The 25,854-nt window shown below is 39.8% G+C and overlaps 1 protein-coding gene and 1 long non-coding RNA gene across 3 annotated transcripts; one reads left to right on the plus strand and one right to left on the minus strand.

Annotated features, from left to right (window-relative positions):
• Window positions 1-1,980: 1,980 nt before the first annotated feature.
• LOC126941066 (uncharacterized) lies at window positions 1,981-25,716 on the minus strand. The gene is made up of 3 exons (XR_007721078.1): window positions 24,733-25,716; window positions 6,831-7,572; window positions 1,981-4,940 (listed from the first exon to the last, which is right to left on the minus strand). It is a non-coding gene; the product is annotated as an uncharacterized LOC126941066 (long non-coding RNA).
• Window positions 6,866-18,400, plus strand: ZNF24 (zinc finger protein 24). 2 transcript variants are annotated; one of them, XM_050767293.1, is made up of 4 exons: window positions 6,866-6,957; window positions 9,892-10,394; window positions 10,648-10,795; window positions 12,861-18,400. In XM_050767293.1, exons 2-4 carry the CDS (start codon window positions 9,975-9,977, stop codon window positions 13,397-13,399), a joined length of 1,107 nt encoding a protein of 368 aa, XP_050623250.1. In that variant the 5' UTR covers window positions 6,866-6,957; window positions 9,892-9,974; the 3' UTR covers window positions 13,400-18,400. The 2 variants fall into 2 exon arrangements, with proteins under 2 accessions (XP_050623250.1, XP_050623251.1); XM_050767294.1 differs by having other exon boundaries at window positions 6,882-6,967.
• Window positions 25,717-25,854: the final 138 nt, after the last annotated feature.

Raw genomic sequence — 25,854 nt, forward strand, 5'->3', positions numbered from 1 at the left:
AGTTAATGATCAACCACATAGACATTTGGTATCTTTTCCTATATAGCTTAGGAGGCTCAATTCTATCCATCTTAGAAGTAGTTGTCAGGATTCTAGGTAGAATATCTCCAGTTGGACATGTTAATGTTCTGCATCAGAACTGGATCAGCCTATTAAACTTTGTTTTTTATTTTTTGGCTATTACCAGTCTTGTTACCTAGGTGGTTTTACGGTTTGACTTCTTAATATTTTTTCTACCCCAAATGGTTAGTCCAAGCCAATCATGATCATCCAATTCCACCTGTGGGCCAGGCATGGTGGCTCACACCTGTAATCCTAGCACTTTGGGAGGCTGAGGCCAGAAGATTGCTTATGCTCAGGAGTTCAAGACCAGCTGGGTAACAAAGCAAGACCCCATCTTTTTAAAAAGAAAAAAAAAATAAAACAAAACAAAAACAATTCCACCTGCCTGCTTTTGGTTTAGGAATGAGTATTTCACCCAATCCAGGCCAATGAGACATCAGGAGAAGCCTGCCCCATGACTTCTGGGAAAAGCTTGCTTTCTTCTAAAAAAAAGAGACAGATGATATCGTCCTATTCCCACATGTTACTGTGACTGGTTACGATGCTAGGAAATGCTGCATCAGCTGGAAGATGAAGCTGATACATGTGGAGGAAAGAGCTATGAAAACTGAAGGATTTTAAGCAGATAAATGTGAAGGGAAAAAATAGAAAACTACAGGAAAGCAAGACTGAAGCCCTGATGTACCATTCCTTCAAATAGCTTTATTAGAAGAGAATAAATATTTAAAATCAATTATCTAATCATCCACATTAATAAACGAGGGGGAAAAAAAACAAAAAAGCAACTTAAGCCAAGTAAGTAGGAGGGGGCGTAGAATGATAAAAACAAGAACAGAGGCTCTGACTCCAGGGAAGATAGAGTAAGCACACTCCTCCTGACCCCATCTCTCACACTAATTGGAAAGTTTGGACAAAATCTGAGGACTCTTCAAAGTAAATGACAGCAAGCAGACTGGGGAAGGAGGACAGAATTTGAAATCTACTAAACTAGCACTGAATTTACTATCTTCTCCACTTGGCATCTCTTTGCCTAGACTCAAAGGCAGCCTGAAACCCAGAAGTGCACACCGAGAATGAAGAGAAAGTTCCAAGATAAGAGTTCTGTTTCTGGCCTAAGGAATTGTACACTTAAAATGGTTAAAATGATCAATTTTTATGTTACATATATTTTATCACAATGAAAAACAAAAGTATTGGAAGAAACAAAAATGAAGCTGCTTTAAAAAAAAAAAAAATCCCTGCCCTAATAAAGTTTGGAGTAGGAAAGGGGGGTTCTAAGCGTCAGAGAGAATGGGGAAATCCCACATACAGTATTTTTTGCTTTATTTCCCTTCTCTTCTACCCCAGTCTTCAAGGAATACTATGACAGTAGCATTGGCATCAGCAGCACTGCAATGGCAGTAGTCTTTGAGAAGGCATTTAATTAAATTAATTTATTTAATTATCTATTTATTTTAGAGACAGGGCCTCACTGTGTCACCCAGGCTGTGGGAAGGCACTTTAAACTCAGAGGGAGAGGAATACTTTGTTCTGAACACAGCTGCTTTAGTCCCAAAAGCATGGAGCAAATCCCCATTGCTTTTATCTTCTCTGTGTCCTCTGGCTGCTTGGACCAGGATTCAGAATGCAGTTGGAAGAAGTAAACAGCAGAACTAAACCAGGAAACTAAAACCTCAGCTTTCTAGCTGAAAAACTGGTAAGAGAGGCCCCAGGGAGCCAGAAAAGTGATAAAGTTATTGCAAAGAGGATGGAGATCAAGTGAGATCCCCTAAAGTTTTGTAAGAGCCCGTCTGCTCACCTCTAAACTGCACATGTGTGGAGCTGACCCTAACTGGCACATCACAAGCATTAGAACTGAGCTACAAGATAGACTACCGCTTAGGCCCCAGATTGGCCACTGGGTGGCACACACAAAGACCCAAATTGAACTGGAAATGTTTGAAACCTGAACTGACACTGAAACTGCAGCCCACACAATGCAGATCAGAACTCGCAATCTGACCCTAATTAGGGCATTTGCCTGTTAAACAAAAACATCAACATTCTCCTTATGACTTAAATAATACCCAGGATCTGACAGCATAATATTGAAAATGTGCAGGATACAATGCAAAATTACTAGGCACAGAAAGAACCAGGAATATCTCAAGTTGCAAGAGAAAAAAAAATCAAGTGATGCCAACACTTAGATGATACAGACGTTAGGATTCACAGAAAAAACTTTAAGGCAAGTTTTATAACCATGCTTTGAAAGTAAGGGTGAATGAATGGAAGGATATATATCAGGAAAGAAATGGAAGATATAAAGAGGAAACGAATAGAAATTTTTAAAGTGAAAAATACACTGGAATCAACTATTGATACGTATGGCAACATAGATGAATCTCAAAGGCATTATGATGAATGAAAGAAACCAGCCTTAAGGGATTACATACCTTATGATTCCATTTTTATTACATTCTGGACAAGTCAATACTATTGTGACAGATGACAAATCTATGGTTGCCATGAATTAGGGATGTGGCAAAGGCGTGAGTACAACTTGATGGAGTTTTACAGAATGATGGAACTATTCTGTATCATGATTTTGGTGGTCGTTTCACAAATCTAAAACTCAGAAATATCTGCCCCCCGCCAAAAGTGCCATATTTTGCTGTCAGTTAATTTTATTAAAAGAGAAGAACTCCATAGAGAATAATGAAATAAACAAAGCCAAAAGTTGATTCTTTGAAAAATTAATAAAATTGATAAGCCTCGTGCAAAACTTGAAGTCTTGATTAAGAAAAAAGAAACCAGAAATTAGCAATGTCAGGAATGAAAGAGGGGACATCTCTACAAACATTAAAAAGATATTAAGGAACTATTTAGTATTATTAGACATTAAAAGTTATTAAGGAAATAATTGTGAACTTTATGCCAATAAATCTGACAACTTAAATGAATTAGATAAATTTCTTCAAAGATACAAACTATTTCCCCTTATATCTCATGGACCAGAAATGAATCACATACTCATTCCTCGCTGCCAGCAAGGCAAAGCAGTATCTGGCACAGGGAAGCAGAATGGTCATGGATAGCTTAGCTCAATTACAATTTATTTTTACAGCTGGGCACACTCCCAGCTCTCCATCCAAAAAATCAGGAGTGTATTAGAAGTAAGGGGAAGCACTTTGTGTAGGAAGCTAACAATGCTTGCCTGTTAGGTTTTGCAATCAAAAGACTCCTCATACTGTATACTTACTAGCTAAAATGGAATCTTTAAGCAATGTACTGAAAGCGCCCAGAGGGAGATACTTTTGAGCTGAAGGGGATTGAGAGCTCCAAAGCCTAGAAAAAAAATCAGTCTTGGATGGAATCTGATAACACCAAATCTGAAGGTCTATGCTTTCCTTCCAATGTGAACACTTTTTTTTTTTTTTCTTTTTGATCAGGATCTTGCTCTGTCCACAAGGCTTAAGTACAGTGATGCGATCACAGCTCACTGCATCCTCAACCCCTCAGGTTCAAGCAATCCTCCCAACTCGGTCTCCTGAGTAGCTGGGACCAAAGGTGCAGGCCACCATGCCCAGCCTGAAAACTTCTTGCTGGCTTCCTCCATTTCAGGGTGCCTCCCTTCCCTCTCAGCACACCATCTCATTTAGGAGCCCTTACAGGCATTCTGCTCTTCTCTAGTAGCGCTCTACACTGCCTTGTGAATACTTGTTTTTTTTCTGTTGTTGCTGTTTATTTCCTTAATAAGAGATGGTAATGTTAAAAGAAGGAATCAAGCTGGACATGGTGGCTCACACCTGTAATCCCAGCGTTTTAGGAGGCTGAGGCGGGAGGATCCCTACCAGGAGTTTGAGGCTGCAGCAAGCTGTGATTACGCCACTGCACTCCAGCCTGGGCAACAGAGTGAGACCCCATCTCTTTTAAAGGGAAAAACAAAGAAGGAATCATGACTTCATTTTATTAATCTCTATATTTCTGGTACCCAGGTAGTATCTGTCTGGTAGTTTTGTTTGTTTTACCATTAATTGATGAATCAGATGTTTGGTATCAAGACAAGGTTGAAAGATTTGGCTGGTAAAGAAATGAGCCCTTTTTGAATTTAGACATATTATTATTTACACAGACATTGAAAGCAAAAGCAAGTGCCAGCTCTCCATGAGCTGTTGTCTCAGATACCAAAATGATGACACCAAAACAGAAGGGGCTGGATGACTACAGCATACGTTGTGGACACGTTGTTGCTGAGGGGTCAATGCCATGCTGCAGCTAAGCCTTGTTATAACCTGTGGCTGTACTCTAAGTGGCTAAGGCAGAATGGCTCACTGGAACCTGGGAAGCAATGAGAAACTGCCTCATGACAGTCTCTTTGGAAGACAGAGAGCTGAGTGGGAAATGGCCTTGCAGGAGCTGCTTACAAGTCTCTCATTGCGCTCATCTTCTGGGAGGATACCAAGGTGTTCTGCCAAGATTCAGATCAGCTGTGGTTTAGGCATTGCCTATGTGGTCTATGTGGATATGTGCAAGATTGTCAGGCCCTGGTATGAAGCTGCCCCCTCCATTCAGGTTGTCCAGAGGAACATGATATTTATCTTGACTAGACCTTTAAGATGGCAACAAGGGCCACCATTCAGAAAAAATCCCAGAGGACCTCAGAAGGATGGTGTTTCAAAGCAGGTGTTATTAGCGTCTGCCTTCAAAAGAGTAACTTAGTGAGGAAAACCTCACTGTGGTTTCCATGTAGTATTTTAGAAGGAATTAGGAATAGAATGGAGGCCAGGTACGGTGGCTCACACCTGCAATCCTAGCAATTTAGGAGGCCAAGGCAGGAGGGTCACTTGTGCCCAGGAGTTGGAGAGCAGTCCAGGAAACATAGGAAGACCTCATCTCTGAAAAACAAACAAACAAACAAACAAATTAGCTGGGCATGGTGGAGCACACCCATTGTTTAAGGACTTGTCAAAAGTGTAAGTCCAGCCTTCCACAAGCATTTCAAGATAAATTATTACGACATAAAATGGAGGCCTTTAATTAGGAAAGTGAAGTGGTTTGATTTGTAATTTTAAATAATCGCATCAGCACCAGTTTTATGGTATAAAATGCCCAGTTACTCAGGAGGCTGAGGTGGGAGGATCACCGAGTCCGGGAGGTCGAATCCACAGTAAGCCAAAATTGCACCATTGCCCTACATCCTGGGTGACAGAAACAAACAGAATATAATCACAGGAAAAGGGTTTTGTAAAACTTTGCAACATTTTTAACTTCCCCAAGGTTTCGTTTGAGATTTTTGTTTTCCAACACTAATTAGATGTAAAAACTCATAAAACAAAAATGACTTCAGCTAGCCTTTATGAATCAGAAAAGAGGGAAAAGTTGGGAAGAGCAGCCAAGCTGCTTGGGGGCCGTATCCAAGTAGCAGAGTGAAAAGGCTGGATTTCTGAAGCTTCCTGCAATGAAGAGAGAAGTGTTAGCACGGGTTGTGAGAAAGGCTCTGGTCGGAGTGAAAAGCAATGGTATACCATCAGCTGCTGGCTCACTTGCTGTCTTCATGCACGAACCCAGCAGAGCCTGACGGCACTTTGCAGAGGGCATTTTCCCGAATGAGGCAAAAAGTCAAAGCCTGAGGAACTTGAAATGCTTATGTTAGGTTGGATCTACACTTTTGACCAGTCCTTAAACAACAGGGCTCCTTTGTGTGGTGTCTGATGCCAATCATGTGACCTAACTAAAGGCAGCGATGTAACCATCCCACAATTCATTTATTTATTCAACAAACATTTATTGTGTTCTCTATTTACCAGGCAGTCAGCTTCCGGGGTCTAGGCTGGGATGCTGTGGTGAACAAGACAGTCAAGGTCCCTGCCCTTAAGGGACTTAAAGGCAAAACAAAACAAAAAACAAGTAAATAAATGAGATCACTTCCATTAATAATAGTGCCATGAAGGGTCATGTGTCATGAAAGGCTGGCGGTGAGGCTGAGGATCTTGGGCCACACGGAGCTGAAGAGCTGAGGTGACTGGGGGCGCCAGGGTCTGGGGGTGCGGGCAGGCAACAGACCATGGGGGACTTACAAGACATTATAAGGAGTTTTTATGTCATAAATTATTATGGCATAAATTGGAGGGCTTTAAATAGGGGAGTGAAGTGGTCTGATTTGTAATAAATGATTGCGTCAGCAGCTGTTTTATGGTATAAAATGCCCAGCTTGAAGATGACCATGCATTCTACAAATTCACCGTGACATCGTTGCCAAAACCCTTAACCTGTCTCATCTAGTTTTCCTGACAAATAGGTCAGAATAAAGCTCCGTGACATAACTAGTGGGAGCCAAAGATTTGAATCACGTCTTGGTTTCAAATCTTGCTACCCACAAATGAGTTGTGAGCTCTTGTCAAGTTACTTACTGTATTTGTGCCTCAACTATCTCAGCTGTGAAATGGGGATAATGAAAGTTCCTACATCATTTATTTGTGAAAAAATAAATGACATGTAAAGCACGACGAGAGCGCCTGGCACAATGTAGTAAGCTTTCACAAATACTCGCTTTTATTCCTTCTTGCAGGGAGTTACTTAGAGGATCCACAAGATAATGCACGTGAAAGGGCTTGCGAAACTGTAAGGACTATCTTAATGGTAGAGTCCTCTACTTTTCTTTTAAACGGTCCAGAGGACACTAGGCTGTTCGAGGCGCGAGGCCAAGCGCAGCCTCAATGCGGTCATTGTCGTGGGGCCGCCCCTCCCCCGCCCGGGGAGCTTCTCCATGGCAACGTGGGCTTTACCTCTCCCCGCCTCCTCAGGCCCGCAGACCGGAAGCAGCCCGTGCCGGGGGCTTCTGGGAAAAGGCTTGTGAACGGCGTTTCTGCGTCTGCCGTGGACAGCGAAGCTGCTGCGGTTCCTGAGCCAGAGGTTTGCGCCGGTGTGCGGGGAACGTTATGGGAGGGAGGGGGACACCGGGCTAGGGTCTGCGGACCTCTTAGCAGGAGCCGGCGGGGAAGCCTTCCCGGGACCTTCCTCAGCTTCCCGGGAGGCGCGGGGAACAGGCCGCGCTCTCCGCGCCTAGCAGTTGTGGGGCGGGGAGAGGTAGGCGGCAGGCTTGCTTGGGTCTTCGGCGTCTGCAGAGTGCTCTCTAACCCCCGGTGTCCTCCGAGACCCTCACCTTCCCCCTCCCCCACCGGCCGGTTTTGTTCTATTTCGAGGCCCTGGCGTCTCGCGGAGGGTTCTGGGAGTCGTGTTGGGAGGAGGTGGTATGGGGCGAGACTTGCGCGGAGCTGTTGGGATTTGTAGTCCCACCGGCCGCAGGCGGAAGTGCCGTGGTTCCGACGCTGTTGTCACAGGGTGGTCTTTGGTCATGTGAAATCCGCCGTCCTGAGTGCTGGGAAGAGGGGCTAGAGGACTGGCCGGGATCGGGGTACACAGCAGGTCTATGCAGCAGTAAGGTGGGCGATCACCTGGAACGAGGTGCCCTGACCAAACATTGTCAGGACCGTTGGCCTTCCCTCCATTTCCCACAAGCAGTATGCTCTACAGCATGAAAGGAAGAGAAATATATGTAGAAATAGTTGCACCGTTGATAAGCAGGATCTTGGAATAGGAACAAATCAATGTTGGCTAGACCTTATTTATAAGGCCACCACACTCCAGGGTATTTAATTAAACCAGTATGTATTACTTGTCTGATAAGGCCTTTTCTGATTCCAGTCTTCATCTTGCTTGGGTTACGATAAGTTTTTTTAAGTTGTTGTTCATAGGCTGCATGGCTCATTGCTAGTATGTGTCGTAAACAACAGCACGGGCATGATAGTGCAAATAATAAAGGTCCAGAAACAGCATACAGTTTCCCTGAAGGTAGAACTGGGGAAACTGTGAGTCATCCAGTGTAAGGACAAGACACTGGACCACTGCAAGAAGTTAAGGTGCTAATGCGAGTGCCTTTTCTTAATAGAATTTTCTGTGATTAATGCCTATCATTATAAATATAAATGTACGTATGGTGTGGTGGAAGACTGAATATTTACGTATTATGTGCAAGATAATTTTTCAAAATTATGTGATCTGTTTTTCACATATGATCTTTTCAATATTATGTGATCTGTTACTCAGCAAGTGAACATTTTTTCCACATATATTTTAAGTCCAAGGAGTTCTTAAATACCTTATTTTTTAAGTGGTAAAATTTTTTTAAGCACATAATAATAAAGCAAACCTTCGTTTTGGTTGAAACAGGGTTTCACTATGTTGGCCAGGATAGTCTCGATCTCTTGACCTCGTGATCCGTCCGCCTCAGCCTCCCAAAGTGCTGGGATTACAGGTGTGAGCCACCGCGCCAGGCCCAGCTTTTTGCTATTTTTAAATTTATTTTTTAGAGACAGGGTCTCACTCTGTTGCCCAGGCTGGAATGCAGTGGTGCGATCATAGCTGAGTGGAGCCTTGAACTCCTGGTCTTTTGTGATCCTCCTGCCTCAGCCTCCTATAGTGCTGGGATTACAGATGTGAACCACTGCACCTAGCCAGTTTTTATTTTTTTTCCTTTTGGAACTTTTTTTGTTAAAAACTAAGACAAACACATGCATTAGCTTAGGCTTACACAGGATCTGGATTATCAATATCATTGCCTTCTGCCTCCCTATCTTGTCCCACTGGAAGGTTTTCAGTAGCAGTAACGTGCATGGAGCTGTCATCTCTGTGATAACAGTGCCTTCTATAATAGCTCCTGAAGGACCTGCCTGAGGCCATTTTGCAGTTAACTTTTTTTTTAATAAGTAGAAGGAGCACACTCTAAAATAGTATAGTATGAAAAGTATAGTAAATACATAAACAAGTAACATAGTCGTTTATTGTTGTTATCAAGTTTTATGTACCATACATAACTGTATGTGTTAAACTGGCAACACAACAGGTTTGTTTACACCACCATCACCACAAACATGTGAATAATGCATTAACCTTACAACAGCTACAGTGTCACTAGGTGAATCTTGAATTTTTCAGCTCCATTATAATCTTATGAGAGCACTGTCATCTATGTGGTCCTTCATTGACCCAAACATCATTTTGTTTTTTGTTTTTTTTTTTTTTTGAGACTGAGTCTCACTCTGTCGCCCAGGCTGGAGTGCTGTGGCCGGATCTCAGCTCACTGCAAGCTCCGCCTCCCGGGTTCTCGCCATTCTCCTGCCTCAGCCTCCCATGTAGCTGGGACTACAGGGGCCCGCCACCTCGCCCAGCTAGTTTTTTGTATTTTTTAGTAGAGACGGAGTTTCACCGTGTTAGCCAGGATGGTCTCGATCTCCTGACCTTGTGATCCGCCCGTCTCGGCCTCCCAAAGTGCTGGGATTACAGGCTTGAGCCACCGCGCCCGGCCTCCAAACATCATTTTGTAGTGCATGACTGTGTTGGGTTTTTTTAGGCCATCTAGTCTGTTGAAACTACTCAACTCTGCTATTGTAGCGTGAAGTATGAGTAAGTACAATTTTTTATGGACACATTCATGTTAATTTCATATCATTTTCACTTGTCATGAGGTATTCATTTGACTTTGGGGAGCTCCATTCCCTAAATATCCTTAGGTATTCATTTGATTTTAGAGAGCTCCATTCCCTAAGGCACTGTGGTGAAGACCACAGCCATTTAAAAATGTGAAAATTATTGGTGCAAGAGTTGTACAGCAATGGGTGACAGGCTAGATTTGGCCGCGAAGCTGTAGTTTGCCAATTCCTAGTGTAGGTTATTGACTGGAATTTTTAACTCCATCAAAGAACAAGTATCTTTTACTTTTACCAGTGTAAGTCCAAATTCTTAGGATATTTTTGCTTATTTATATATCTTTTATTTCTTGTGCCTCAGGAGTGCCTGTGAAGAAAACGGGGTATTGCCCTGAGGCTTATATTCTGCCTCAGTTGTATTTTCTTGAAATATTATAAATCAGAATGTCTGCACAGTCAGTGGAAGAAGATTCAATACTTATCATCCCAACTCCAGATGAAGAGGAAAAAATTCTGAGAGTGAAGTTGGAGGAGGATCCTGATGGCGAAGAGGGATCAAGTATCCCCTGGAACCATCTCCCAGACCCAGAGATTTTCCGACAGCGATTCAGGCAGTTTGGATACCAGGATTCACCTGGGCCCCGTGAGGCTGTGAGCCAGCTCCGAGAACTTTGCCGTCTGTGGCTCAGGCCAGAGACGCACACAAAAGAGCAAATCTTGGAGCTGGTAGTGCTGGAGCAGTTTGTTGCCATCCTACCCAAAGAGCTACAGACTTGGGTTCGAGATCATCATCCAGAGAATGGAGAGGAGGCAGTGACAGTGCTGGAGGATTTGGAGAGTGAACTTGATGACCCTGGACAACCGGTGAGCCTGCTTGTGTCATTTCCTGGGTCAGAAGCACTGGCATAGTAGTAGGCAAAGCTGCTGAATTAATTCCACTCAACTAAATTAGAATTAGGTTTATACCTTTTCCCCCATGCCCCTACCACTCCCTGGTATCTGTGCTTCTTTGCCATCTAGGCTTCTGCAATATTTGTTTTATGGGGTTTCTCTTACATGTTTTTAGTTCTGATTCTCATTACAGTTCCTTCTCTGAATCACATCTTTCTGTTTCCAGGTTTCTCTCCGCCGACGAAAACGGGAAGTACTAGTAGAAGACATGGTATCTCAAGAAGAAGCTCAGGGATTACCAAGTTCTGAGCTTGATGCTGTGGAGAACCAGCTCAAGTGGGCATCCTGGGAGCTCCATTCCCTAAGGCACTGTGGTGAGGACCAGAACTCTGTGTGGACTAGAGGGTGAAAGAGAGCGTAGGCCGTTTGTTCCGAACTTTGCTTGTTCTCACTGGTTGGGGGGATCATATCACTCTTAATCTAAGATCTCAGTTTTTTTCTGATTAAGTTGATTTTGCTGGCCTCAGATCTTTTATTCCTACACATTAACATCTTCAGCCTTTTCTTCCCTTTGAGTTTCCTTCCTAAAAAGAGTTGCCCATGTCAGGCTAGCATTTGCCTTACTTTGAGCCAGCACCCACCTGTGGACCAAGTCCCTCTATTTTACATTCAGTATTACTTGTCATCCATTTTCCATCCTTTTACTTTCAATCTCCTGCCTAATTCCATTGGTACAGTAAGCTTACCTGAAAACCTTTTCTCATCTCTCTGTTGTATATCACTGAAGTCTTTCCAAATATTTATTTCTGATTTTCTTCAGCATCTACCTAGAGTCATTTTCTTCTAAGAAGCTTCTTTTGTAGAAATTATATTCGGAGTGATTTTTTTCCTTTTTCTAAGTATTTACGCAAAAAAGCCTTCTTAGCTATAACATGCTTTAAATGCAGAAAAAGCTTTTCTAAAAGCTCAAAGTTGTATTAATTCACGAGACTGGTCTTTCCCAATATATTGGTCATTAACACCATATACTTATGTGTATCCTTTGATATGGCCCAGTATATTCCTAAAACTGCTAGATTGCTTTCTCATGTTTATGTGAACTAAAATGAAATTTTGTTTGACTCTGCTTTAGTAACCATTCCTTGAGGTAGTTGGAGATGGTGCTTATATATATGTCACTGAATGAGGTCTGAGCAGGTTTTCTTCACATCTGAGGGGACAGTGCCAGCCAATCAGAAGTTTTGGGGTGGGGCTGAAGTCTGCTGAAAATCTGCAGTTTTACATGTTTCATGGGACATTCTTCTGTGCAGTAAAGTTTGAGAAGCATCATTCTTGATATATGGGGTTGATATTTTCAACTTCTCATCATCTGAATTTTAGAGTGACTTTTCACCTATGTTTAAATAGCCTTATTTCAGCTGTCTAGTCTCTTCCACACTTGGGAATTTCTGTTTCCTGTGTGCCGTTTGTCTCCACTTAATCTTCAAACTCACTCCTCTGTTTTTCAAGTCTCCAAACCTCACTGTCCTCTAACCTTTCAGTCTCTCTCTCTTAGCCTTATCTCCTGACTTTATCTTTTTGTTAATTATTTACTATTTCCCTCTTCACTGAAGGCAGTTGCTAACCCTAGATTAACTGTATCTTTACTCCTTAAGGCATGAAGTTTCAGAAGAGTCTTAAATGACACTTGCCGTTATCTCTGCCTGCATGTGAGTGATGCTACTACCTGTTGGTAATTCAGGCTTTTCTTTCATTGGACACGTTTCACTGGCTTAGAAATAACCATTTTTCTAAGTACCATGACAAATATCACATGGGGCAAGCTTCTTTTATTGGAAAACTTTCATTTATTAGGGGCATACTGAATTTTTATGTCATGTGTTTGGTTAACACAGGATGCCCCCAGCTTATCTTCAGCCCCTTCTTGTCAAGACTCCTGTGTTCTGCTTTTAGCCTAACATTGGCTGTGACCTGACTTGTCTTGTTCATTTCAGAAATAGCCACTTTCTGATAGGTTTTTAAAATTTATGTCTTTGTATTTTGATGTCTCCCTTTCTCAAAGCAAAAGAACATTATAATGATTTCCTAGTGGCCAATTTTATTTTATTTTTATTCTTACAACGTTTCATCCATACCTAGCCACATAACTTTGACTATCTCCCTAACCATCTTAGAATCTGCCCTCTTTCTGCCCTTTGTTTTCTGACTACCGTTTATAAACCACTTGCCTATGTTTTATTCAGAGATCTCTTATATCATGATGTTATACTGTTCTTTCAGAGTAATTTCATTTTTTCTTTTTTGAGAACAGGCCTTAACACCGTTTCAGAGTGGTTTATAGATGTGTGCAAGCTATTTAATTCATTAAAAAATTTTTTTTTCAGTTTCTTTTCCCCTTAATAGATAATGAATGATATTTACATTTTCTGTTTTTTTCAGATGATGATGGTAGGACTGAAAATGGAGCACTAGCTCCAAAGCAGGAGCTTCCTTCAGCAGTAGAATCCCATGAAGTTCCTGGTACTCTCAATATGAGTGTTCCTCAGATTTTTAAATATGGAGAAACCTGTTTCCCCAAGGGCAGATTTGAAAGAAAGAGAAATCCCTCTCGAAAGAAACAACATATATGCGATGAATGTGGAAAACACTTCAGTCAGGGCTCAGCCCTTATTCTTCATCAAAGAATTCACAGTGGGGAGAAACCTTATGGATGTGTTGAGTGTGGGAAAGCATTCAGCCGAAGTTCCATTCTTGTGCAACACCAGAGAGTCCACACTGGAGAAAAACCTTACAAATGTCTTGAATGTGGGAAAGCCTTTAGCCAGAATTCGGGGCTTATTAATCATCAGAGAATCCATACTGGGGAGAAACCTTATGAATGCGTTCAGTGTGGGAAATCGTATAGTCAAAGCTCAAATCTTTTTAGACATCAGAGAAGACACAATGCAGAAAAACTTCTGAATGTTGTGAAAGTTTAAGAAATTGAAAAAAAAAATCAGCACTCAGGTCTTTTTCTTCAGAAATGAAGACAAAATTTAAAATATGAAATGATGCAGAATAGTTTTTTTCCCTATTGACTGTCAGAAAATCCACTGGGAAATGTAAAAATCTTCACTCACCATTATGATTTTATCTTGAAGAAATGGTGTCGTACCTGCCTAGAAACTGAAATTTTAAACTTAATTCAGGTCTGAATGCCTAAATTTTCCATGTGATGTTTATGTCTCTATTCTCCAAATAATGAACTACCTGATTCATTGTCCCTTTCTTGAAAGTTTCCTTTTTTTTTTTTTAAAGACAAATATGTTATTTCTGCATTGATCATTGAAATGTTCTTTATAAGGATACATTCCCTTATATATTAAAAGGCAACAGGAATTACAAAGTCTGAAAACCATTTTAAACGATCTTTTAAAAATTTACGCTTGTTTCCTTTTACCTAATTTGAATATGCATTTGAGAAAATAGAGGATAATGGATGGCTAAGAGCCTCAAAATGAGCCATAAGATCTCAGATAAGAAGTGATGGTGATAAAACATCAAAAAGTGAATGGAACACCTTGATTGGGGAAGATATACAAATAATTTGATCTCAGAATTGAAGTGTATCAAGAATTTATATTCTGCCTGCAGGAAAATTCAAAAGCTACTCATCCTCTCTATAATTTGGAGTCATCTTACTAATGAAAATAATGTTTTCCCATATATTATTAAAAAGCATACAGTCTAAACAAACACTTGTAAAATAATGAAGGTAGAAATTATAACACTAGGGAAATATTTGTAGTGGATGGCAGTGTTGAAGGGCAAATGTAAACATAAGGGTAATGGTCTGTCATGGCTTTTAGAAAAAGATGATCAAATTCATCATTATTTTGCCTTCATCTTTGCTAAGGATAGAAAATTCCCTGACAGGAGGACAAGTATCAGGTTACCTATTTTTTATTCCTTTGGTACAAAAGGGTTGAACATCAGGCTAAAAAAGCAGCCATGCGTTTATTAAACATTTTCTACCGACAAGGCACTGTGCTAGGTACTGTAATCCTACCATAAGTAGGTAGGAATTCTTCCACTGTAAATCATAGGGGTTTGCTGTTTTATGTGAGTTAGCCTCTTCCCCTTGTCTGAGCATTCCTCAGGGGAGGTCACCTGTGAGGTTCCCAGAACTATAGTTCTTTTACCAGGGTGTTGTATTTGGAGGGGGAGGAGGACTTGGCTCAAAGAGCTAGCTCGCTCTCCAGTGTTCTTCAGAGGTGAGTCCACGATACTCTTACCACAATTTGGAAGTTTGTGAATCTTTTTAAAGAACTAATCAATCTCTTAATAGCATTGAGGTTGTACCTACATATTAAGTTGAATGGACTGTTCTATTTAAAAAGTAAACAACTAGACTATTAACAACTAGTTTATTAACTATCCTATCAGAATTGAATTTTTTTTTTTAATTTTCAGTCTTAACACATTTTTAAAAATGTATTAAAGTAATACATTGTAGTAGTAGGATTATATACTCCTTGGCTGAGAATTCCAAGTACTGTGGTTCTACTGTTGAGTGGAAAACTCTGGAAGTTAAAATATAGAATATGAGAGGAGGCTTTTTTATAATGGGCATCATTGTGTGGAAAATGACCCATGTGAATACAAATATTTCCTAGTTCAGAGATTTTGGTTATATCTGGTGCTTGGAACAAGTTTAAAAATGGAAGGTGACATTTTGCGTGAGCCTATTAAAAAGCATAGTAATAAATGCAAGGCCAGCTGGTGGAGAAGTGAGGCAGAATGGAGCTTGTTTATAGGTTTTCTGATAACAATTATAAAAAATGTGCTTTATAGATTAAGATTTATTGAAGTATAAATATGTAGTAATGATATAATGTATTTTAAGTTATACAAGAAAATGTAGGGACTTTTGTTTGGGTCTTTTTCTCTGTGGCTGAGGGAAAACAAGTCAATGTCCAATAAAGCTATAAACTCCTCTGCTTTAAGATAAATGATGTGATTTATTTATTTATAACTGGCTTCTTTCCAAGTAGGTTTTGAGGTGGCATATTTGGAAGACAGCTGGGATGACAGAATTCTTGTATCAGAGTAGGTAAGAAGGGAGCAACCTCTCAATGGCTATTATGTCATGCTTTTTAATATCGTATATGGTTCCTATATACAAGGAAGCTTCCCTGTGGTAGATTTGTCATAAATGCCAAAGATATTTGGTAATGTGAGTGTAGAAAAAGTAGTATTAGGGTTGGCAAATACTGTCTTTGTCTTGGCAGCTCTAATATCTGCATTGTTCAGAAAGGATTCTGAGGCTAAGGCGAAGCTCTGTGGGGAAAAGGGACTGGACCAAAACAAACTGGATGGTAGCACACAAGAAGAGGAAATGATGAGATGTGTACTTTCTTTCTCTAGTTAGGCTTAGTCCCCACTAGACAAATTGATTTTGAATACTCTGTAGTGATTTTTAAAATTCCATCCACACATTCATTTATTACCCACACAGATAATCTTAGAAATTTGGGGGAGTGCCTAGCTTCTGATGAAGTGGTGATATGGCAGTTGCCAAGCAGTGGCATCGCCAGAACATCTGTTTGGTTAGCAAATGAGCAGTCATTTTAGGTCATGCAGACTGCTGATACCTGCCCAGTAGCCACTGAGCATTTGCTGGTTTTTTCTTCTGGCTTTCTTGGAGGTTAAGCTCTCTGTAGTCATACCCAGTTGGTACTTGTTGATCTTTAGCAGTATGTCTCATATTCATGTAAATTGAAGGGAGGGTTACATGTACTGAAATAATCTGCATGCTAGGCATTGGCTTAAGACACTGTACCTATCTCACATTTGTAGACTAGGAAAGCAAGATTCAGAGATCATGTGACTTGCATGTGGCCTAGAGATAAAACTCACATCTGGTTCTGTAGACTCCAGGGACATATTCACCATGCCATGGGTGGTGGCTATTAAACCTTGATAAATTTGTGTTTATGGTTAACAAATGTGAAAGCTATTATACATTGCTGGTTTGAATTTTGTACAGTGCAGAAATGTAAAATGAAAAAGGGTATTTCCTTTCACAGTGTTACCCAGAAGTCTTGATAATTTGGTTTGTTGTTCTTCCAGATTTAGGCATATACTTATTTAATCAACAGTGTGTTAATAGCTGACAACTGTGGTTGCTGTGACAGGCACTATTTGAAGTGCTTTATCATGGATTAACTCTTAATCCTCAGCTACCATATAAAGTAGGACATAACCCCATTTCACACACACTACACTGAGACTTGCCTCCTCTCTGCCCACATTAAAGATGTTCTTTTTTCATAACTATATACTATTCCATTGCATGAATATTTTGTAATTTATTTAATCCCCTATGGATTGATAATTAGGTTCACTATAGATAAAGGCATAGGTAACATTCCTGTAGATGTATTTTGCTAATTGTGTGGGTATTTCTGTAGGATGAATAACTAGAAATTTATTGGATCAGATTTCACATTTTCAGTTTTGAGAACTAGTACCAAAAAGATTTTACCAATTTACAACTCCATCATTAGTAAGAATGCCTGTTTGCCTACAGTCTGCCAACCCTGAATCCTTAAAAATGTTTGCCAATCTAATAGGCAGAATTTCTTTCTTTTCTCTGAATGTTAATGAGGAGGAACATCTTTTCATGTTTGTTGGCCATTTGCATTTCCTATTATGAATTGCTTTTGCCCATTTTTCTTTTTTTAATTATGAAAGTCTAATGACTACCTTCTCATTGTATAAAAAATAATAACGCAGTTCTTTGAATAGAGAGACCCTTTTCTCCAATGCTACCAATCACATTTCACCACAGTTTAACATACATCCTCTAGTCACCTTTCCATGCAAATATACATACACATAAAAACACTTTTTACATAAATAGGATCTCATATTCTGTAGCTTTGGTCTCAAAGATAACAGGTCTTTAAATTTCTTTAATGGTTGAATATTATTAAATAGTATGAAAATGCCATTATTTAACTATTCCCTTAATTTTTTTTCCTGTCGCTATTACATTGCCAAAGTAAACATCCTATCGAGATGTCTTTGTGCATGTGTGTGAGTATTTCTTTAGTCTGGAGTCCAGTAAGGTGGATTGTTGGGTCAAAGGGTTTGTTCTCTGTCCACCTTTAGTCTTCCCAAAGGCCTTCATAACTGTATTTTCACCAACTGTATGGAAAATGTTCATTTTCCCATATAACCATACCTACACTTGATAGTTTGTTGGGCGAAAAAGAATCTATTCTTATTTTGCATTTCCCTGACTATAAAAAAAAATGGTGAGATTGGGGTTATTTTCATGTTTATTGGCCATTTATAGTATACTGTGGATTGTTTGTATCCTTTACCTGCTTTCTACTGGGTTATGTGTGGGTATCTTGTTTTTGTTTGTTCAGCATCTCCTTCCCCACCTTCTGGTAATACAACCCTTATTTATTTGTGGGGAATCCATTCCCTGTGGCTTAGGTGAGTACATGACCAGGCCTGGCCTCCTGAGTCCCACAGCTTCCTAGCCACAGTGATTAAAGAATGGGTATATAACTTAAGCCAGGCTAAGGAGAGCCCTCAACAGAACTTCTGCTGGGACTATTGGAAAGAAGGCTTTATGGAGATCCCAGGAATCAAGGACCATGTAAACCTGAATTTGTGCCATGTGGAGAGAGTCTGTCTGAGGAGAAACTTGGATGCTAGCAGAAATGGAAAGAGAACTAAGTTCTGATGTCATTTTTCTGGAGGCCCTAGATCCAGCTGTGCCTAAAGCCTGCCCTACCTCCGGACTTTAAAGTTTTGTGAGCCAATAAAGTCCCTTTCTTGTTTAAGATAATTGAATTGGGTTTCTGTTCTGATTAATATAGGTTATTTGTATTTTCTTATTGATTTGTAGAAAACCTTTGTAATTTTAAATTCTAGACTTTATGCACTATATAAGTTAATAAAATTAGCATGGCCTTCCATGATTTGACCTCTGTCAACTTTTGCCATTTGTTACTCGACTCTCCCTGTAACACACACCACACACATATACTTTACATTCCAATGGTAACTGAACACTGATGTTGGAAATGTGGATGAACAGCTTTTTACACAGTTGCCTCTTTGGCAGGTCTCTTCTTACTCTTCGTCTAGACTCATTCACCTGGGACTTTAAGGGTTACACTGCTGAGAGTTGGACCCATCTCCTACCATTGTTCTTGGGGGATTCCCCTCAGACATCCCCTGTATGCAACCCTTGGAGCCCTTCCAATGACCTCCATCCCAACTCCCTGGTTCTCTGGCTCTTTGTTTCATTCTCAGGTCTGTGGACTCACCTGAATGAATACACACAGACCTGAGCAGCCTCACCCTGTGGGCTCTTTTCTATGGCCGGAAATGTAGCAGTGCTCTATGTCATCTGGCACCTCTGATTAATCCCATCTCCCAAGATGGAGTTTTCAGAGATGTCTTTCAAAATTGAGCAAAACATTTTGCAAGCTTTTATTCAACATATGCCCACTCTGGGTCAGGCACTGTTCTGAGATTTACGTCTGTTGCTTGTGTGTGTGAAAAACTATACATGGCAGTGGAAAACCCAAAGTAAATGAGAAACAGTTTCTTAAAAACGCATATTGTATGTCATATGATGACAAGTGGTTAGGGAGAAGATAGGAAAGTGATACAAAATGTCAAGAAGGAAAGAGTGCAATTTAGATAGGTTGGCCGGGAAAGGTTTTCACTGAGAATGTGACATTGGAGAAAAGATAGTATAAGGAAGCAAGCCATGAGACTGGAGAATGTTCCAGGCATGCAGACAGCAACTGCAAAGCAACTTGATGTAGGAGCAATGCCTCATTTGTTCAAGAAAGCAAAGAGGCCAGTACGGCTAGAGCAGAATGAACATGGGGGAAACTAGCTGAGGCCAAAGATAAATGGTGATTGTGGCAGGGAGAAGCTGGATCATGGAGGACCTGGTTAGCCATTGTTGGAACTATAACTTTCTTTGAATGTAATGAGAGATCATTAGAGGTTTTGAGCAAACGAGTAATGTGACAAGGTGCTGAGAACAGCTGAACAAAACTAAGTCTCCATCTAGTTTATCTAAATTCTTAAAATGTTTCTTTACATATTACAAAGGTAATAGAAGAAGTTTAGAAGTAAAAATCACCCAAAAAGTCACCGGAATCCATAATCCTAATAACATCCCGGTAACATTTTTTTGTTCTTTATACACCTATATAAATGTTCTATCTATATACCTCTCCCCATCTATATCACACCATTATTTACAACAAATACATATTTAGAAAACAAATACATATTTAGAAACCTGTGTCTATATGTCTATATACGGCTTCCTTCTTTCCTCTGAACTTTAGATCAACTGTCTGCTTCTGCCTAAGGCTAACCTCTCCACTGGATCCAAGCTGTCTTCTCACACCTATGGAAAGACATACTCCAATAATCCTCACCTTTCCTACATTATCAATGTTTCCTGTCTTCTGAACTTTTCTAATTAACATAAAAATACGCTGTTTTTATCACACAAAAACCTTCAGGCCAAGATAGAGTACAGGGATCAGATCTAACCTGCCTGAATAAATAAAATATCAATTATTTATTCTGATATTTTATTAAATATCAAATAAATTGATGTGAGCTCACATCAATGTAGCAGACAGAGGCAAAGAATGGGAAGATGGGATTCACGAGAGACAAAAAACAAATGAGGCAAACTTGGATTGCCCATTTCCTTGCTTGGGGAGAGTTTCCAGGCCACAGCACAAGGAATGGGGCTCAGGCAGAGACTGGCAGTTTTCTTGAGAAGATGGAGCAAGAAGTCCTGGGAGGGCAAGGTGGCTAGCTTTTGCAGGACAGAGTACCAGAGAGGAGATAAGTGCACAGAAAGACAACAGTGGAGATCTGCAGAGTCCCTCTCAAGTATTCAGTTGAGTACTTATGAGCATATATATGTTAGGAGACTACCTGAGTTTGGGGAAAGAACTATCCAAAAGGATTGGAGGGAAAAATCACCAGAACTCACAAAGAGACAGGAATGGTATCAGCCAGAGTAGAAAACCTCATAATTCATAGAGCATCAGGGCAGTAATTCTCAAGGGCAATTCTGTCCCCCAGGAGACATTTTTGGTTGTCACAACCAGAGGAGATGGACACTACTGGCATTTAGTGGGTAGAGATCAGAAATGCTATTAAGTATCCTACAATTTATAACAATGAATTAGCCCCAAATGGCAGTAGTGCTGAGGTTTGAAAAAACTCCGAGTTAGAGTACTAGGGAAGCATCTTGCCTACTTTGTGGAGAAAAACCCTAAACACTGTGTAAAAACTTAAAAGCAAGACCTGAGAAGATAAACACATCCCAGAAGAAAGCTCAAGAATACAATGTCCCTGTAGCAGACACGAGCACGAACATGTGAGTGTGTGTATTTTTTAAATACCCAACACCTGGCCAGGCACAGTGGCTCATGCCTGTAATCCCAGCACTTTGGGAGGCCAAGGCGGGCAGATCATATAAAATGCTCAATTAAAATCACAAGACCCATGAACCAGGTGCAGTGGCCCATGGCTATAGGCCCAGCTACTTGGGCGACTGAGGCAGGAGGATCACTTAAACAAAGGAGTTTGAGACCAGCCAGGCAACATAGTGAGACCACATCTTTAAAAAAAAGAAAAACCACAAGGGGCATAGAAAGAGTAGAAGACAAAAATAGTAACAGAAAATAAGGGCAACAAATAGAAAACAGTAACCAATATGATGGTAATTCAGGTATGTGAAGAATCACTTTGAAATATCAATGGTCTAACTGCATCAATTGGAAGAGATTGTCAGAGTTGATCAAAGAACAATACCCAAGTATATATTATCTACAAGTAATGCAACCCACCTTAAATATAAAAACAAAAATAGATTAAAAGTAAATGGATGGAGAGAGATATACCATACTAATGTTAATCAAAAGAAAGTGGAAGCATCTATATCAATTTCAGACAATGCAGACTTCAAAACAAGGAAAGGCATCAGGGACAAGCAGGAGTATTACAAAATGATAGAGGGATTAATTCTCCTAGAAGGCATAACAATTCTTAACATGTATGTGCCTGACAACATTGTCAAAATACATGAAGCAAAAACTGATGACACTGCAAGGAGAAATAGATGAATCCACCATGATACTTGGAGACTTCAATACCCCTATATCAGACATGAACAGATCCAGCAGGTAAGGACATAGTTGAACTCAACAACACCAACAACTGGATATAATGAACATCTATATACCATTTCATCCAACATGGCAGAATACACATTCTTCTCAAGTTCACATAGAATATTCACCAAGATAGACCACATTCTGCACCACAAAACACATGTTAACAAGTTTACAAGAGTAGAAATCAAACAATGTCTGCTCTCAAACCACAATGGAATTAAACTAGAAATCAATAATAAATATAGCTAGAAAAATCTCAAAATACTTAGAGATTAAACAGCACACTTCTAAATCACACATGAGTCAAAGAAGAAATCTCAAAATATATTTTGAACTAAATAAAAATGAACATAGAACTTATCAAAATGTGTGGGATGCAGTAAAACCAGGGCTTAGAGGGGAATTTATAACATTGAGTGAATATTAGAAAAGGAGAAAGATCTAAAATCGATCATCTAAGCTTCTGCCTTAGGAAACTAGAGCAATTTAAATCCCAAGTAAGCAGAAGAAAAGAAATAATAAAAATTAGAGCAGAAATCAATGAAATTGAAAGCAATAAATCAACAGAGAAAGTCAACGAAACTGAAAGTTTTCTTGAAAAGGTCAATAAAATCAATAAGCCTCTCTAGCCAGGCTAGCTAGGGAAAAAAGAGAGGGCATAAATTACTACTGTCAGAAATAAAAGAGGGGTCATCACTACAGATCTCACAGACATTAAAAGGATAATAAAGGAATACTATGAAGAATTCTGTGCCCCAACATTTGATAACCTAACTGAAATGGACCAATTCTTTGAAAGACACAATCTGCCAAAACTCACACAAGAAGAAATAAACAACTTGAACAGGCCTATATCTACTAAAGATATTGAATCAATACCTAATAACCTTCCAAAACAGAAAGCATTAGGCCCACATGAGTTCACTGGAAAATTCTGTCAAACATTTAGGAAAGAAATTATAACAATTCTCTATCATAGATAGAAGAAGAGGGAATACTTCCTAACTCATTCCATGAGGCCAGCATCACCCTAATAGCAAAACCAAAGACATTACAAGAAAACTACAAACCAATAATCTCTCATGAACATAGCAGCAAAAAAATCTTCAACAATGTATAAAAAGAATTATATACAACGAACTGGGATTTATCCCCGGTATGCAAAACAGGTTCAGTATTCAAAAACAGATTAATGTAATGCACTCTGTCAGGCTAAAGAAGATAAATCACATGTTCCTATCAACAGATGCAGAAAACACATTTTACAAAATCCAGCAGCCATTCATGGTTAAAAAAATAACTCCCAATAAACTCTTAGCATACAATCAAGCAACTGTGATCCTTGGTATTTAGCCAAAGGAGTTGAAAACCATGTTTACACAAAAACCTACACATGGATGTTACAGCAGTTTTATTCACAATTATCAAAACTTGGAAGCAGTCAAAATGTACTTTGGTAGGTGAATGGATAAATAAACTATGGAATAGCTAGACAATGGGATATTATTCAGTGCTAAAAATAAATGGGCTATCAAGCCATGAAAAAACAGAGGAAACGTAAATGCATATTATTAAGTGAAAAAAGCCAGTATGAAAGGGCTACATGCTGTATGATTCCAATTATATAACATTCTGGAAAATCAAAACTCTGGAGACATCTAAAAGATCAGCGGTTGCAGGGGTTGGTAGAGGGGAGAGAGGATGAATACAAATGAATAAACAAAGCGTGGAGAATTTTTAGGACAGTAAAACTACTGTATATATTATAATGACAGATATATGTCATTATAAATTTGTCCAAACCCTTGTAGTGTACAACACCAAAAGTGAACCCTAATGTAAATTATGGATTTGGGGCGATAATGTAGTGTTAATGTAGGTTCATCAGTTGTAACAAATATACCACTCTGGTGGGGGATGTTGACAATGGGGGAGGCTATGCATGTGTGGGGGTAGGGCGTATATGGGAAATCTCTGTACCTTCTGCTCCATTTTACTGTGAACCTAAAACAGTTCTTTAAAAATATATATATATAACTCATTATCATCATCATTAACTTCATCATCATCTATGAGATACAGCCAAAGTATTACTTAGAGGGAAATTCATAGCAATAAAGCAATTATAGTAGAAAAAAGTTCTCAATTACCTCAGCTTCCAACTTAATAAGATAGAATAAGAATAAAGTAAACCCAACATAAAGAGAGGAAAAGAAATAAAGATTAGATTTGAAATCAATAAAATAGGAAACAGAAAAACAAGAGCAAAAAATGAATTTCTATACTCTGTTTAAATCAAAAGTATCTTGTAAAAATAATAGTAAAATTGATAAACTTCTAGCCAAACTGATCAGGAGAAAAAGAAGATACAAATTATATCAGGAATGAGAGGTGTGACATTACTATATATTATGCGATTTTTTCTCAACATAGAGTTCTAGCCAAGTTTGATAACCTCAGTGTTGATGATTCCAATTTTCATTTCTCAGACTTAAATTGCTTACCAATCAATAGTATTTTGTATAATTGACATATTTTAGTTTGGCTTCCAGAACAACACTCTTGATTTCCCTCTACCTCATGAGCTGTTTCTTCTGTCTCAATGCTGGTATTTCCTCATCTCTCTGGACTTCTTTTTACATACTGGAGAGCCTGAGGGCTCAGTGTTCAGCTCTCTTTTCTTTTCTACCTATATCTACTTCCTAGTTGATCTCATAGTCTTATGTTGTTAAATATTATCTACAAATCCAAAATCTATATCCCCAGCCTACAGACCTCTTCTCTGAACTTCAGACTCACGTATCCCTTTGCCTAATAAACATCTCCACTATGATACCTGCCTTAGTCTGGATTCCTGAGAAAATAGGGCCTAGGACAAAACCTTATTACTAAGACAATATTAGGGTGATGCAATTCAAGAAAAGCATGACTGAAGGTAAGTGGGAAGTGAAGCAGAGGAGAGAAAGCAAATATGAGTAGGTGTTACTGAGCTGTCTGTAGCTTCTAAAGGCACAGCTGTTTGCTTAAGTCTCACTGATCATTTTCAAGGCACAAGCCATGTGAACTAAAGTACTGCATCTTACCTGGGGTGAGGAAGAAAGAGAAGACTTCTCTGCAGACTCCTCTCTCCATCTGGTTGGTTTCCACCACAGAGCATCAACTACTCTGCACTTCCAGGTTGCACCATTCAGCCTCTCCAGCAGCAATCACTGAGGAGGTCAGGCTCCAAGAAAACAGCACAGGATGAGTGGCAGGCCAGCAATCAAGTGGGAGTCAGCAACCTCAAAGGTGGATGGTGCAATCTTCGAGAATCATCAGTATCATAAGAGCAGAAAACTCTGGCCCTGAAAACATAAGAAGCCTTATAAACTGGCTTTGGTACCATGACTGATTAGGCATATTAAACTTAGTATATCCAGAAGCAAATTTCTTCCCCAAACATGCCCTCCTTTAGTCTTCCTCATCTTAGAAAACGGTAATTTTGTCCTTCCAGTTGCTCAGGCTAATAGCCTCCCTGCTTCCCTGCTTTCCCTACATCACTCAGTTCTCACCACAGCCCCTAGATCATATAAGTCAGACCATGTCACTCCTCTGCTCAAAATGCTCTCCCATCTTACTCTACTTAAATGTCAAAGGGGCATAGTGTCTGCAACTTACTCTTTTTTTTTTTTGAGTCGGAGTCTTGCTGTGTCACCCAGGCTGGAGTGCAATGGCCAGATCTCGGCTCACTGCAAGCTCCGCCTCCCGGGTTCACGCCATTCTCCTGCCTCAGCCTCCCGAGTAGCTGGGACTACAGGCACCCGCCACCTCGCCCGGCTAGTTTTTTTTTTGTATTTTTTATTAGAGATGGGGTTTCACCGTGTTAGCCAGGATGGTCTCGATCTCCTGACCTCGTGATCCGCCCGTCTCGGCCTCCCAAAGTGCTGGGATTACAGGCTTGAGCCACCGCGCCCGGCCAACTTACTCTTAAATAATTCAGACAAAGATTCTACATATGTGGGGCAATCACTCTGTGATTCTCCCTGTGTATACATGTTAAATAAATTTGTATACATTTTCTCCCCTCCAAAATTATAGACATATATACATATAATGTGTATATATGTATATATTATATAGATATAAAATATTCCTAGATAGGTATATCTAAGAGTAATAGGTATAGTAGTATGTCTAGATGTATTATATATAGATATATATCTAGA

The sequence above is a fragment of the Macaca thibetana genome, chromosome 18 (genome assembly GCF_024542745.1).
Source record: "Macaca thibetana thibetana isolate TM-01 chromosome 18, ASM2454274v1, whole genome shotgun sequence".
Lineage (NCBI taxonomy): Eukaryota > Metazoa > Chordata > Mammalia > Primates > Cercopithecidae > Macaca > Macaca thibetana.

What these genes read in the sequence shown, in the direction of transcription:
- ZNF24 (XM_050767293.1), top strand. Translation starts at nt 9,975, where the DNA reads ATGTCTGCACAGTCAGTGGAAGAAGATTCAATACTTATCATCCCAACT. An exon ending in TTGATGACCCTGGACAACCG is followed by an intron (nt 10,395 to 10,647) that starts GTGAGCCTGCTT and finishes TTCTGTTTCCAG; the next exon opens with GTTTCTCTCCGCCGACGAAA. An exon ending in CCATTCCCTAAGGCACTGTG is followed by an intron (nt 10,796 to 12,860) that starts GTGAGGACCAGA and finishes TGTTTTTTTCAG; the next exon opens with ATGATGATGGTAGGACTGAA.